Source organism: Brassica napus, chromosome C9 (genome assembly GCF_020379485.1).
Source record: "Brassica napus cultivar Da-Ae chromosome C9, Da-Ae, whole genome shotgun sequence".
NCBI classification, from domain to species: Eukaryota; Viridiplantae; Streptophyta; class Magnoliopsida; order Brassicales; family Brassicaceae; genus Brassica; species Brassica napus.
The window spans coordinates 31,584,380-31,600,589 of NC_063452.1; the positions used below are offsets into that span (position 1 = coordinate 31,584,380).

The following is a 16,210-nucleotide window of genomic DNA, read 5'->3' on the forward strand; positions in this document are numbered from 1 at the left end:
ATCCGGAATGGGAGTCCATGTTGAGGAACATGCGACAACAACATCCCATTCAAGGCGAGTCATCCGACGTACATAACGAGGCGGATGTTACGAGGAGGAGTGATGAATTCTACCGGGCGATGAACGACCCTTAGTTTTTTTTTTTTTTGTTGTATTATATAAATTCAAAACTTATTTATATATAAAATATTTTCATATTGATTTATTTTTATTTTGAATTTTAATTTATTATTAAATTAAATAATTTTAATTATTTTTTAATTATATTTTTAAATTCTGTAAAATAATAAAAACGAAGTAAATTCGTAGCCAATGTACGACCTCTTTACGTGGAAACCTTACGAGGAAATGACGAGAAACATTTAACGAGTATTTTACGAGGAATCATTTACGAGGAAATAACGAGGAAAAGTTTACGACCATTTTACGAGGAAATCATTTCGTGGTTGTTACGTGTATTTTGCGAGGAAACTCTTTCAAGGTATTTACGTGTAGGTTACGAGGAACTATTTTCGAGGTATTTACGAGGTATTATAGCGACGTCCTTACGTGAAATATTGACGTGGTCTTTACGACGAATCGTCCTACTTCGTCTTTACGACGAAATATATTCCTCGCTAAGTTACGACGAATTAGCGAGGAAATATGTGTTACGACAGACGTGTAACGAGCAAACGCGTTTCCTCGCTAATTCGTCGTAAAGCCTCTTTTACGACGAATTAGCGAGGAAAACCGCCCTCGTTAAGATTATGTTTTCTTGTAGTGTATGACGAATTAGCGAGGAAATATGTGTTACGACAGACGTGTAACGAGCAAACGCGTTTCCTCGCTAATTCGTCGTAAAGCCTCTTTTACGACGAATTAGCGAGGAAAACCGCCCTCGTTAAGATTATGTTTTCTTGTAGTGAACTTTCAAGTAAAGACTGTGATTTGGGAGACCAGAAGCCTTGATGGTGTTTAGAAATTGGGAGTGAGAGCTTGGTCCTTGGCTGAGAATCAGTAAGCATCAATCGAGTCATAACTTAAGAAATTCTTCACCTGCATGTTAACAACTTCGAAATCAACTAATTTTAAAAAAAAAAAAATTGTATAGCCGAATTTAAAACCATAAATTATATTACTTGGTAGTTTATACAAGTGTTGGTATTGTGTTCATCTTTTAGACTGCAATGTGAAGCTATATTGTGTTCATCTCTTAGACTGCAATATGAAGTCATGTATAGACTTCTATGTTTTTGGTGAATTTTTGTAGCGATTTCTGTGGACCTGTGAATTTTTGTAGCAATTTCTGTGGACCTATGTTGATTTCAAATAGTTAAAAAAATTAAATACTCTTTTTTATTTCTGGATTTAACAATAAAATTGATCATGTTTGGAATGCATTTATGTTACCATTAATTATTGATGTATTACTATGGGGAAATGATAGTTACAAAGTGAACTTGCCGATTATAAATACTTGGAAAACTAAATACTAATTTACACACATAAACCACTAGTTTTTTCGTTTATTCATTAAGGGTTGTTTTTTTATTTTAAGTTTTTCAAAATTAATAGTTAGTTGGACAAATATTTTACAGAAAAATATTTAGGTATTAAATGAAGGGAAAATTGCCAAAACAAAATAAAAATTCGGCATGGTTGTCCCCTTAGTATAATATCATCACTAAGTTGTTTCTATAGTATAATATTTTTCATAATCCCAAAACTAATCCTTCATTAACCAAATTAATCATATTAAACATAATTGGAAAATTTAATAGTTGAATTAAAATTAAAATGTTTAGAATAATTGAATTAAAATTAAAATGTTTAGCAAAAAAGAAAAAAAAAATATTAAAAATTAAAACAAAAAGGGAAACGTAACCCTAAATCCCTTGCTTCCCCGTGTGGTTTCTCCGCCTCTCTCTCTCTCGAGAAAAAGAACATGGTGATCTTGTGTACCACCAACCGGTGAAATCAATGGCGGTCTAGAGCTTCTCCGCCTCTCTGGTTCTCTCCGCTTCTCTCCACCTCTCCACTTCCCTCCGCCTCTCCGCTTCTCTCCACCTCTCCGCTTGTCTCCCGCCTCTCCGTCTCTCTCCTCCGGTTCCCTGGTTCCAATTTCTCGTAAAGAAGAACCTTTCTGCTGGTATCGCTTCCGGTTGATAATCCTAGACAACCTTTATCTTTGCATGTTTCTCAAGTGATAAGGGTTTTTGTTGCTATGTGTTTGTGTTCCTCAGGTTCCTCTTTGCATGTTCGATTGTTAGGAATATGCAAAATCGTTTTTTTAAAATATTTTTACAAGGCAATTCGATCAAAACACATTTTAGGAAGTTAGAATATTTTTAGAATATTTTTTAAACTGAAATTTCCTTAATTTTCGCAAAAAAAAACAGGTTTTCTTATCCGTAGAAGGTACATTCTACACTGTGTAGAACCATGACAAAAATCCTGAATACAATTTCTACCTTATGTAGATGTACGAGTAATGTCTAGATTTCGCATTCTGGAAATTTTAGAATACTTCATAAAAGTAGAAACTACAATCTAGAGAAAAGTAGATATTTTTACAACTAGTAGAATTCGCATTCTCCATATTTAGAATTTTAATTAAAAGTAGATTGTTCGTTCTGAAAAAGTAGATGAACTTGTATAATTTAGAATTCATTTTCTACTAACCCATTTTCCATAGAAGACGAAATATACTTTTAGTAGAACGAAATTTAAAAATTTATTTATCAAGTTTTTTGACCAACAAAAAATATCATTTTGTGTATATGGGTGGTTTATTAGTTGTTTTTCTTTTTATAATTTTTTTGATTCATGAAACTATTTATTTTATTAAGTTTCAGAAATTGAAGAGGTAAAACGGATACAAAATGGACAAAAATGGTTTTATACCAAAGGGACAATCAAACTGAATTACTGTTCCGCTTTGGCAATTTTCCCTTAAATGAATCATTTACAAATAATTTTTTATTTTAAAAACTCATTTTTCTGCATGCTTGACCTTAATTATTGGGTTGCTAAAAGAATATTCCTCTAGCATATTGTCTCATGTTTTATCTCTTGACTAGTATTTTGGCCCGTGCTATGCACGGCCATTGCCATTACCATAAAAAAAATTCCACATATAATTAGTAAATGATTTTTAATATTATACAAAATTAATTATATAAATTAAAAAATTTAAATTTAAAACTGCATAGTAAAATTAAATTTGTATATGGATATGATATAGTATATAAACCGGTCAAACAGAACAAACTGATTAATTTAAATATAGTAGTATAACTATATGTAAATTATATAATATAATTAATAAGATATAAATAATTTATTTTATTAATATGATCTTCATACTTAAAATGCTTATTTTAGTTATTCAATTTTTTTTAAGTTAAAGGTTTTTTCTCATTTTTATCAAATTATATAAAATTTAATTTATTTTTTTCATTGACAAATATGTGTGCTACCATTTACTTATTTAATAATATAATGAGTTACAATTTTCTTATTTTTATTCTATAAAAATATTATTATTAATTTAATATGGTTACTAATTTTTTTTATGTTTTAATAAAGCCAATATCTAATCAAATAAAGTAAAATTCATAAAATTGAATATATTCATAGGTTTTGGTAGTAAACCGAAAACCGACAGTATAAACCAAACCAAACCAAAGTAGATATGGTTTTAATATGGTAACTATTTTTTTTAAACTAAAATAACGAAACCAAAAAAGCCGAACCGGAATCCGGATTGGAGAACCTCATTGTGAAATTTTGGAAGCTGTTGAGATATAAAAAAACATTGTGTCTATTGATATGGTTTTTGAGGATGCAATTGTGAGTGCACAACAAAATTATTTTTGATGATTCATAACTGCAGTTCAATGCACGGGCATTGCCAATATGATAAAAATAAGATTCCATATATAATTAGCAAATGATTTCTTAATATTATACAAAATTAACTGTATAAATTAAAAAATTGAAATTTGAAACTGCGTAGGAAATTCTGGAGGTGCTAAAAAATTGAAATTGAAATTATTATACAACACATTGAGAATTCTGGAGGTGCTGAAACTCGTCTTTTATTGATACGCTCATTGTACCACATTAAAGCACCACAATGTTTGCATTGGAATGTTGGATCGCCGAAGTCTTCGTAATCTATGAAAAAATTAGGTCATTATCTATGTTGTTACTATTATGCTTTCAAAATCCTATGTACGTCATGTTATATGTATAGAAAAATACTAAATTATTTGCTAATGATATATTGCTTCAGTATAATACCTGGATTTGGAGTAATAGCTTGAAATGAAGTAGGAATAGAGTGCTGGCTGGAGCTTGCCGAGTTAAAACTAACTGAAAGTTGAGAATAATATATTCTGATAAATATTTAAATTAGTAAATAATGATTATAAATGTAAATGAATTACAATACTACATGATACTCTTTGGTTTTGAGTTCTTCCTCCTATCTCTCAAAATGCACATACGTTGGTTCCATGACTAAATATCTTCTACCATGAGGAAATGATCAAACCAGAAGCAAGATTAATTGGGTTGCTTAGAGGAAAAGAAACTGCAATATAGAAAACAAACATAGCTCTAAATACCTTGTCTTACGTTGATTCTTCTCTGAGTGACCTTTTCTTTTCCTTTGCGTCGCATTATGTTTTGTCCTGTAAAAACATAGGAGTTAAATAATTTCAAGGTGATTATATTCTGAAAAGAGAATGAGCGTTTACCTGTTTTAAGTTTAACGTCGAACGATGTGGAAGAAGAAGAAGTGGAGAAAGTAAAAAAATGGAGACACTACGAACAGTTAAGTTTTAAATAATTTCAAATCCCTCCAAAATAAGTAAATTAAATTAATATATCTTTCCTCATTCATCCCTCCAAATAAGTAAATTGTAATATAAATTTAATTATATTAAATTGTATAGATGTGTTTTACGTGATCACTTTTTTTTTATAATTGTTTGCTTTTTCTTCTAGATAACAGAGAATAATAATATAGAATATTGTAAAGGTAGAAAATATAATTTATCTCTATACTATATAACATGAAAATGATTAGTTGTTTAGGATTTTAACATAGCATCTTTGTTTGGGAGTTGCATATGACTCAACAGAGAAAAACAAACGTTTAGACACTACAAAAGAAATTGTGTATTGTATCATTTAAATTGTATCAGTTAAATAAATGATCTCATTTTAAATCACTTATTCCTAAATGAGACAAATATTAATAATTTGAAATCAATTATAGGAATTGATGTTATTATTAACTAATGTTGCATCAGTTCAGTAAAATGATATATTTTTTCATTAATTTGTATCACTTTAAGAAAAATGATATTATTTTATAAATTTATATCACTTAAATAATTGATGTATGTATTAGTTTGGTTAACATCACTTATTAACATGATACATAATTGACATCAGTTAAAAATGATACTAGTTAAAATTATATAATTATATTTTCATCAATTTACTAAAATAATATTATTTACTTTAGGTTGCCTCTAAATATTTGAAAGTAGAAAATTAATTTGCATTAATAAAATAATTAATTAACAGATATATAACGTAATATTAACATGGAATTATGTGTAGCAAAGCAAATCTGTTGCAATCCCAAAAAAATAGGAACCACGAACACGTCCAGTTGAAACAACTGATCACTTGAACCAATCGTTAAAATTAGTTTTCTACAAATATTAACGATACGAGAAGTAGTTAATATCTTGTGGCTTTAATGAATGCATCTTATTTTCTTTTTTTGTCAAGATCCTCTCTCGTTAAGCCTTCGTCTTCCTCTTCAGTTCTTAAACTTGTTTATGAGTTTAAAATTTATTGTTCTAAGTTTTTTGATAAAAAACAAAATTTCAACAAGCATCAAACATTTATTTCTCATATGAGTCATGATGTTGATTTTGTTTCTTCTTGTGGAGGATATGACAAAGAGACCAAGGTTTGCTAATCAGACTAATACGCTGGAAAACTCTCAAAAGGTATTATTTCCCCCTTTTCCTCTTCTGCCAGTTCTCATGTTTTAGAAAATTACAAGTTTATAACACTTTTTGTTTATGAATTATATATCTTTCTTTGTTAGGAATTGGAGTCTTCGAATATTTTAGAAGTTGACTCAAAATCTGGGAAAAGAGTAGACGTCAGAGAATATCGCCGGGTGGAGAGTTATACGATGAATCTCGTTAACTCAGCTTCATGCCATCAACTGAGACGAAGAATGGAAATAGAGATCTAAAGATCTAGAAGAAGAAGAAGAAAAGAAGGCAAAAAAACAATGTTGAAGTTTCGTCTATGTAATTTTTTTTAATTTTTTTTTCTGGCTTATACGTTAGATTGTAATTTTTAATGGAAATAAAATTAAAAATTGATTAAATAAAATATTTTGTTTATTTATTTATATATTGAAACAAATTTATTTAATATTCCGAATTAATAATTATAAACTATAAAATTAAAAATTCTATTAAAATAGTATTAATTTAATTTTAAATTAAATATATAAATGATTGAATCAATTATTTTAATTGATGTTAGTATTAACATCAATTTTAAAAAAAATGATGTAAATGTTAAAATCACTTTTTTATAATTGATATAAATTGACATCAATTATCATAACTGACATGAATATTTGATATTTTTACATCAATTATTAATAAAATGATGTAAATTATTTGCATCACCACTTTCAAAGTCATTTATATAAGTGATGTAAAATTTGTTTGCATCATTTATAAGTAATGCAAAAATAGAAATTAAATGATGTTAAACCACTCTTTTTTTGTAGTGAGAGATTATAATAAAAATTAAAGCCAGCTGATCTAAGAAGAAATAACAATTGATAATAAATAATTACATACATAAACCTAGAAAAGAAACACAATAGCACACACGATGTTTTCAAACTTGAAGTAGACTAAGCATTAGACCTAAGAAACATGTACATAAAAACAAGAGGTCGTGGATTTTGTGAAACTAAAAACAAGAGAGGATAAATCATCAGTTTTTCTCCTTTTTTGGAATTAGATTTGCTGCTTTTCTCTGCTTTGTAGACGAAGGTTTTGCACAATCATCTTTAGTCACATGCCCAACTTTTGGTTTCGATTTTGTTGATGAAAGTTGTCCATCTTCTTCAGCTAAAAGTGAAATATCTCCTTTAAGTTTCTTTGAAGAAATTTGTGGCACACAATCCTCAATTGCTAATGTACTTGCTCGCTTTTTGGTTGGAGTTGATGTTGATTCAGTGGAAGCACTTATCGAATTGTTAGACTCTTCGAAAACATCATTGACCTGAAAAATATCAATATAAAACATTTATTCACAGCTGAGAGTATACTATGAAAATCCTACATAACAAAAAAATACAAATTTTATTGCAAGTGTTCCCTATTTACATATCCAGAGATAGAGTTTTGTTTTTCATAATACTCTTTGTTAACTGTTAAAACATTGATTTTTAAAAAGGTAAAAAGCATAAATATAAGTTCAAGTGGAATAAGAATACCAAGCTCATAGTGGTTTCGGTGTAGTTTGAGAAATGAGGACCAATCGCAGGAATGTCAGTCTATATAGAAAATTCGTAAAACTACTAATAATTACAACAAAAAAAAAATCTGAGAATTATTTCAAAACATGATAATATAGAGTTTTTATCATTTTTACCTCATTGGCATCATCACTATGAAATCGTAAAATTTTAGCAGGGTCATCATTCATGTTAACTACTTTAAAAGTAGATGGTGTGTAATTTTTGGATGTTTCAGGTTTGTTAATTGTGAAGACGAACTCCCGACCCTCTAAAGCTAGAAGTTCTCGAGGGAATTCATTCCCACTGTTGAACTGCAAAAATACATAAAAATAAATAAATAAGTTTAGATATTGAGATTAAAAAAAACTATTTTACCTGAACTTGTTGCTCCAACAACTCATATGCCGATTTGTGAATTAGTTGAATGGCTTCCCTGTCAAACATTACAAAAGAAGTGGTTCCTGTATGATCCAAGACTTTACAATGAACCTGATATCTGTGAAAATAAATTATAGTTTAGCATACTAACAAAAAATAAATAGATGATATACATTGCTTAATGACAAACCTTGTTTTTGTAGAACAAACAATTGTCTCGCATCCGTCACATGAGAACTTATCCATTTCTATTTCTTCAGTTTCGGGGTTTAAGTAGGGGTTTACTTTCTTGGCACATCATGGACAGCCAAGATACCACCAAGGAGCCCCAATTTTAAGTGCACATATTGTTGCATATATACAACACCTTGTTTCCTACAGATAAAGAGAAAATTTAAGTGAAATGGCTACATAAGTAACTGATTTAAAAACTTGATGAAAGAGTACAAAATACAACTTACCTCATATGATGTTAACAGCTGAGAAATTGTTTTGCGATTGACAAATGGAATATGATCCGAAGAAACTTGGGTACAATTTGACAAAGTCAAAAGGGAGCCACATGATGTTGTCGCCATCACATCTTTTGACATCCTAGTATAGTAAAATAATACCATTAATCAGAAATAGAAAATTATAATAGAATATGAAGTGAAAAATAAACCGAACTACTTACTTTTCTTTGAATTCATTTATCTCAGCAATGTCAAACAACTTTGTTGAAGCTTTCCCACTTTGGATTGTGAATTTTCCTTCAAAAACAAATGACATACATTAATATTTGACTGTTTTAATTAAAGTATAGTAATATGAACAGATTACCATTGTAAATATTAATTCTCATAAGACTGCAAAGCAGAACTATAGCTCCACCAGAAAATGATTGAACATAGGAATGAATGTCTTCAGCATATTTTTTTTCCAAAATACACAATTAATGATTAAAACACTACAAAAGAAAAAACATGTTTTAAAAGAGGGTCAATATCAATACACTTTAAAACGCATAGTTATAAATTTCAAGAAAACTTACCCACAATCCTTGAGTTGAAGATTCAAAATTTTACATGGAGCATTACGAACAGTAATTTCTTTCAGATCGCAAGGTCCAACAATTTCTCTAATTACATCTGTGGAAGAAAAATAAATTTCATAAATACAAGAAACAAAATCTAAACCATTACATATATCTGTTGGTTAAATCAAATACCTATAAAAAAAATTTCGTCATGCTTCTGAGAAAGCAGGTCATCAAATGATATGCAATTAAAACGAAATGAATCGTTTGGAATCTCCTCGCAATTCTTCTTAACGTGTGTTGACCAAGTGAAAAATATCTTGAAAGGATGTGGTGTTCCTCTGTAATTCCCGAGATTAGGAGAGAATACAACATTTTCCTTCTCCCATATCCTCCTCGAACTTGGATATCAGTTTTCCTCTAATGCAAGCTTGTATACGATCTCCCTGTTTGAACATGATATAACCATTAATTATCAAAAGCATATAAACATATAAACAACTCAGGATTCTATTATGTACCTTATCATCCAAAAGTATTAAATCGATTCCACCATCTCCAGGCTTAATGCCATTCTGAAATCGCCACATACGGACTACTCGAACCTTAATTTTCCAGATTTCCTTTTCAGAATCTGGCTTTAACTGAGCAACAGGAGTGAAGGCAAGCTTCATCTTGCTCATAGCTAGAACAATACCTGGAAAAAAATTAAGATTAGAGTCGGCAATTTGATATAGGAAAAAGGGGGAAATAAATTCAAGAGCTGCAGATTACAAACTCAGAAAAATCCAAAAAATCAATATACCTTTTGCTAAAACAATACTGGGGTTTTTTAATGCGATAGGTTTTCATATTTGTATATATAAGAGAGGTAGTTGATGATAGAGTATCAAATCGTGAAGTTGACGGCTGGATTTACGGGATAGTTGGAAGATATTGTACTTGAAGAAATAGTTTAGTGGAGAACAGTTGTACTAAGATTTCCAAATTAAAAAAGGGAGTTGTCACGTGTATTGAACAAATTATATCTTATTGGGCTTACGAAAATTTAGTTGTGTCTAATTGGGTTTATGACAAAACCAAAGTTGTATATAGTTACATATTTTTCAATAAAAAAATGCTTTCGGGAAAACCTTTTTGTTTTTAAAGTAAAACATTTTTTTCAAAAAATAAAATATTAAAGGACAGGTGTCAATCACAGAAATGTCAATTGACTTCTGCTTTATTGTATAAAAGATTTATTTTGCATGTGAGGTAATTTCTTCACTGCTCTTTTATGTGGACACAAGTGATAGGTTTAAGCAGGGTTTCCTTCGGATTAGATCGAACTATGGAAAAGTTTGCTAAGATTTGTCCGAAGACTTCATCAAAACCGGTTGTAGAGAAGCCTTAGACAGATTAGCAACAACCAAAAATGTTTTGAAGAAAACACACAAGTTGAAGATTAGTTCCGACCATGAAAGCGCACAATTTTGGAGCTTCTACAACGTTTTCCCGGATCTAGGGTTCCCACCATGAGAGTGACGGCGCGTGGAGTCTAGATGAATCTCTTTCCCGGCGGTTCTTCATTGTCATGCCTTTTCTACGGTGAGGGTTGTGTTATTTGGCTAGGTTAAGCCTCAGTTTCTTGGATCCGTCCAGTTCCGCCTAGCTTCAGGAAATTCTCATTGCTGGTTCTCATCCGTGAGTGCATGTGGGGAGTTTCTTCTCTCGGTGTTGTCGCCTGAGTTAGAGAAGTTCCTGTGGCAACACGTGACGAGTCACGAGACCACATCCGCGTCTCCTTGGTGGTCTCTGTCTTCTGAAGTCGGGCTCTTGATTGTGGCAGCGCGTAAGTATCTCTCTTTCCCTCAATAAGGTGTCATCTTGTTGGAGGTGTAGCTCTATGAAAGCGGACTGGTCTGATGAGTGTGGATAGGAGTTAGTTTATCACTCGGTCTTCATGCTAGTTTGAAGGTTGTTCTTGTCTGTAGGAGGTGTGCCCGATATGTCTTAGTGCTCTATATGTGTGTTGAGTTAAATGGGTGTATACGGTCCCGTGATTGAGGAGCTGGAGGCAGCAATCTTCACTTCCTCGTCCCGAACAACGGCACCGCCTGTCAGTGGACTCCTCCTCGTGCTGCCGGTCTTTGCCTGGCTTTGAGGGTGCCTTTCTCTCCGGGAGCTCGCGGCAACCTGGGGCTTAGTCCGCTCATACCTCCCCTTTGGACCATCGATGTTACGCTACCTCCGGTTCATCTCGACGACATTTTTTCTTTGTAATAGATTCAGCATTCTTCTTACTAAATGCTCTGTTTAGATTTTATTTTCGTTTCTCTGCTACTAGTCTTTTTCATCTTTCTGTAAAAAACAAAAAAAAATGGTATAATCAATTTAACATTTTACAAAAAAAAAAATAAGGTTGAAGATTAGTTAACCTCCGGCGGCGTTCTCTGGTGTATCGTTGATTGCGAACACTGTTAGTTTGTTTTACTGGACGTCATTTTATTCGCCAACCTTATTTCTTACTTATGAGGTAACCAGGAAAATAAATGGGAAAACGCTAGACCTAAAGATATTTCTTAACTAGACTCGGCTCATTTCTACCCCAGCTGAACTTAACATCACTTCATAGAACACATACAATGTACTTATAGTATGTATGAGATTTGTTGAAAGAGACAACATACAAAAGTAGAATAAATTTGGTAGAAAATAAACTAAGTTTATTTGTTAATTTCCCAAATCAAGAGGAAAAAAAAACAACTTACTTGTATAGCCTCAAATAAATTTTCTGCAATACATAACTTATAACATGGAAACAAGAGCTTCAAAGAAAGCTTCTTTGGAAATTGCCAGAAGAAAACTTGGAAGCCAAACCTTCAGCCATACCCTCAGCGTCAAGTTTTACCTTCTGTCTCCCGGCGGTGAGGTCGTTCTCACGGTCCCATGGCTTCCATGGATGTTTCCCCACCCACTCGTCCTCATTTTTCTCCTTGGACGAAGACGAAGACAATTTCTTCTTCTTCTTGAGACGGCTTGAAGATGAAGAAGTAGACTCTTCCCTGTGCTTCTCTACCAAAGACTTTGATCTTTTCTCTTTGTTGTACTTGTCCACAAGATCAGCATCTAGGCTTCTTTTCATATTCACCTCTTCATTTGAAGCAAGCGCATTCGCCTTGTTGTACGCCTCTAAGTAGCTGCATCACCCAAAAGAACAGTGATATAAGAATTTTTTTATGAAACTGCAATCACAAAATTACTGCAACTCGACTGATGAGAAGGTTCCCCACTCTCAACCAGTATGCAGAGATAGCCTACAATCTGCTGTGTTCAGTCCTAGGCTAGTGATAGCAGAACTATAGCTAAATACTGAACCTGATAAGATTGAGACAATGTATCTTTAGCTCTATTACTACAACTTCTTGAAACAAACAAGTGGTTTGTGTCATTGTGTGTTTCTTACTTTTATCTTTACGAACGCAGCCCTCACTAACTTCAATCTAACCACCTCACTACAGCTACACTCAGTTCTAGGCAAGCTATAGTAGTCCTATAGCTAAAGTTCGAGTAGTTAAGCGTTTTCAAATGGAGAGACATAATGCGTCTCTGGCGCTATCACAAAATAACCTCGTGGATCAGAAATGCAGTTTACAAGTGCTAGCGAAAAGGTTAGAAATATATGTGTATTCTTACTTCATCTTTGCTCTTTCAGCCTTGTCCATAGGAGTATCAGTCCAGGCAGTAGTGTCTCCGCGTCCTTCTCTAGCATTTCTGCAAAATGTCGTGGTTGATTGCTGCACAGGCACCCCGGTCTGCAAAAGAAGAGCTCCAGATGAGACTGAAAAATTTGAAGCCTAGAAAGGTAGTTAAAGAGCGTTTTCGAATTCAAAAGTGGACTCTCTCACCTTTCTTTCAGGAGGAAGGGTCGTCATCCACTCGTCTCTTTTAGGTACAGGTTTAACCTCGGTTGCTGCTAGGAGCTCTTCATCGCCTTCCATTGATATGCCTGCAAACCCGAGAAAGACTCCATTACTGATTCATCACATAATGACAACGAGATAAAAGAGCTTGCATGGCATTGTGAATCGTCATTGTCACCTTGGGATCTTCTCCACTGTGCTGCTTCTTGCATTGAGCGTAATTCAGCCTGAGGAACAAGTACACAATGTTTCTTAAGTGATTTACATACACAGACTTGTCACGAAAGATAAAAAGCGATCAATTCAGCAGGAAAAATACCTTAAAAGCCTCTTGTTCCTCCTTAAGTTTAATCTTGTCATCCATAGCTTTTCGCTGCAGAACATAATCTATTAGATATACACATACGAGCTCAACCTTAAGACAACCACATAGAAAGAGATGGGCAGAATCTATGCTAGCCTCGTGATTCAGAGAGCAAAGAAGTTCAGAACCTCACCTTTTCTGGATCTTGTAATTCTTTGAAAGCTTTATTCAGCAAAACGAAAGCTTCCTGAGCTTGTGGATGAGAGCATTTGTCTGGGTGAACTAAAAGAGACAGTTTCCAATATCTGCACACCAAAGTTGTCTTAGTTCTTGCATGTTATTGACACATAAGGAAAAATTACAGACACCTCAAAGTTGAAAACAGAAGTTCCTAAGCGCCTATATGATATAGAATACTCTTTCCAGATCTCAAGGGTTTTAGGAAACCATATAGAATAAATGAACAAACATATCGTCGAGAAGCAATGGCAAGGTGTATATACCAATCATAGAACTGATTACTAAGCAGTTATTCAGTGACTAGCAATCATTTTTATTGATCTAAAAAAATGTACCAGAAACCCTACCTCTTCTTCATGTTATCAGCAGCCATATTGTGGTTCACTCCTAAAACATCGTATGGGCTATCAGCTTCAGCTTCCATGATCCGTGTCACCTGCTCATGGGAGGGGTATGAGTTGCCACTCTATAGAATACAAGAATTGCAATTTGAACGTCAGAATAAAACTAAGAAGTAAGAACCTCTTCGAATCGCTCTGCCTCGTTCGACGATGCGACTTCTGCAACAACAGCAGGTGGAGCAGGTCCAATAAAATATGCTGAATCTTCTTCTAGCTCAGCTTCTCTGAAGCATTTTCAAAAGAATCTTTATTAAGAAACGAGTTAACCATATTAAAAACTGATAAATCGAGTTAACCATATTAAAAACTGATAAATCTTTGAACTGGCAATCGATTAAACGCACCTGAGTTCAGCTTGCGCTTCTGTCAGCTTTGCTGCAGCAGCAAGTAGCTCAGCCGATGGCATTGCAGGTCCAATCACCCTGCAATCAAATCACTAACACCATCACGTTTGTTCTCTATAAAACTTTTAGATCTAATAACTCAAAGCGTGAATCACCTTTTCATTGGACCAGTAACATCATCTGCTCCCAGAGCCTTTTCTGCCCCACCAGTCACAGTAGTAGCTGCTTCAGTGTTCTTCAATGAGGCAGAATCATCAAGATTTTTCTCAACTTCTTCCTCGCCGCCTTTAATTAGATGTGCCACCATATCTAAAGAAGGAGAAGCACCCGGTGGTAACAAAAAGACTCTATCCCCACGTTCCTTTAACTTCAAAGACAGAAACAGCTTCTTCAGCCTCTTCTTCAAAGCGATCTCCGAAATACCCTTTATATCAACTGCTTGGCCATCATCTATCATTTTCAAAAGCTACAACAAAAAAAGAAAAGCATAAAAGATCAAAGCTTTATGAATAAATCATTAACACAAGCAATGAAATATCACCATTACCAGTTTCAAATCATTGCCAACGTTAGGAAACTCTATGAGCATCTCCTTGACAACTGTTTCAGGATCATCCCGTGAACTCTCTTGATCAGACATGGAATCAGAATCAGAACCGGACTGAGACTCGGAGTCAGACTCGTAATCACGCTTCTTCTTCGTCCTCTTCTTCCTATCTTTCCTCTTTCTCTCCCTTCTCTCCATCTTCTTCCTCTTCTCTCTCTTCCTTCGCTTCTCGCGCTCGTAACTCCCGTCGTTACTTCTCCGCCGCTCCTTTTGCTTCCTCCGCCGTTTTCTAGAAGATGAATCGGAGTCATCGGAGCTGTAAGAGGAACAAGACGACGAAGATGCAGTTTCATCATCCGAATGAGTATCTCTCTTCCTGTGCTTACCCATATCGTTCAATCCCTGAAATCAGAATCCAAAACCAATCATAAACCCTAGAACCGAAAATTGATTGTTAAGCCAGTAATACCTAATCACACATATGAAAACTTGAATTGAGCTAAGCGATCAAGACCCACAAGTTAAAAATCTAAACTTGAGACACCTGCAGAGAGATCATGATACTCCAAATAGCGATATGGGTGAACAAGGAATGCGATAAACGGAAGCGACAAACCCTAGATTCCCTTTTCATCGATTACATGATTCTAAGAAGCTCAAACAGTACCTGTGAATCGAGCGACGACGACAAAGTGGAGGAGATAATCTGCACAGTGAAACTTCACGTTTAAGAGCTCTACGGCGATGGACACTATTTGCGAAAAGAAAATTCTTCAAGGGTGAAAGTAGGAATATATTTCTTTCTCATTCTTCTAAACCGTAAATACAATGTGGTTTACACCGAACCAACTAATTGTAGAGACAACTTATTTTAGAATGGGAAAATTCCATATTAATACCCCCGACCTAAATTACATTAAGCTATTTAATACCCCAACTATATATTCTACCTACTTTAAACCTCCAACTATTTTCTGCACACTCATTTTCAATCGAATCGTTAACAGAGTTTGACAGAGCAGTAAGCGACATTAATTATCTGTTTATTCCTTAACTATGGTTAACTATAGCTAAGATGATTCTATTATAAATCCCCCTTTTACCCTAGTTGCAAGAACCCTAAAAAGCTTATTTCAGAATACAGAACAAGTGGAGGAAGATGAATCGAAGCTCGAGCTCTGAAGCTGGCTCCAACGCAATCAGTGGAGGAATGACATCCAGTTATGTGAGGTGTCTCTGTTCGAAGCTGTCGGTGGTGAGGAAAGCTTGGACGGACGATAATCCAGGTAGAAGGTTTTATGGATGTCCAAATCCAAAATGGAAATCTTGCACTTTCTTCAAGTGGTTTGATGTTGAGAAGCCTTATGGTTGGCAAAAAAATTCATTGTTGGAAGCTAGAGATCTAATTCGTGAGCAAGAGGAAGAGTTGAAGAAACTGAAGGCTATGGTTGGACATGATGGTAAGGAAATGGAGTCTGAGATGTTGCTTCAGATGGAGGAAGAGAATAAGAA

The 16,210-nt window shown here is 33.7% G+C and overlaps 1 protein-coding gene, 1 long non-coding RNA gene and 1 pseudogene across 3 annotated transcripts; 1 reads left to right on the top strand and 2 right to left on the bottom strand.

Moving 5' to 3' along the window:
• Positions 1 to 786: 786 nt before the first annotated feature.
• LOC125593186 lies at positions 787 to 6,409 on the top strand. Its single transcript, XR_007329130.1, has 2 exons — positions 787 to 6,017; positions 6,119 to 6,409. It is a non-coding gene; the product is annotated as an uncharacterized LOC125593186 (long non-coding RNA).
• A 444-nt stretch (positions 6,410 to 6,853) lies between these two features.
• On the bottom strand, positions 6,854 to 11,352 carry LOC106422128 (annotated as a pseudogene).
• Positions 11,353 to 11,552: 200 nt separating this feature from the next.
• LOC106422137 lies at positions 11,553 to 15,563 on the bottom strand. 2 transcript variants are annotated; one of them, XM_013862964.3, is made up of 12 exons: positions 15,366 to 15,563; positions 14,699 to 15,100; positions 14,307 to 14,617; positions 14,152 to 14,229; positions 13,929 to 14,031; positions 13,754 to 13,842; positions 13,360 to 13,471; positions 13,182 to 13,235; positions 13,041 to 13,089; positions 12,848 to 12,948; positions 12,636 to 12,754; positions 11,553 to 12,139 (listed from the first exon to the last, which is right to left on the bottom strand). In XM_013862964.3, exons 2-12 carry the CDS (start codon positions 15,086 to 15,088, stop codon positions 11,770 to 11,772), a joined length of 1,776 nt encoding a protein of 591 aa, XP_013718418.1. In that variant the 5' UTR covers positions 15,089 to 15,100; positions 15,366 to 15,563; the 3' UTR covers positions 11,553 to 11,769. The 2 variants fall into 2 exon arrangements, with proteins under 2 accessions (XP_013718418.1, XP_048625391.1); XM_048769434.1 differs by having other exon boundaries at positions 15,243 to 15,396.
• Between the last annotated feature and the right edge of the window lie 647 nt (positions 15,564 to 16,210).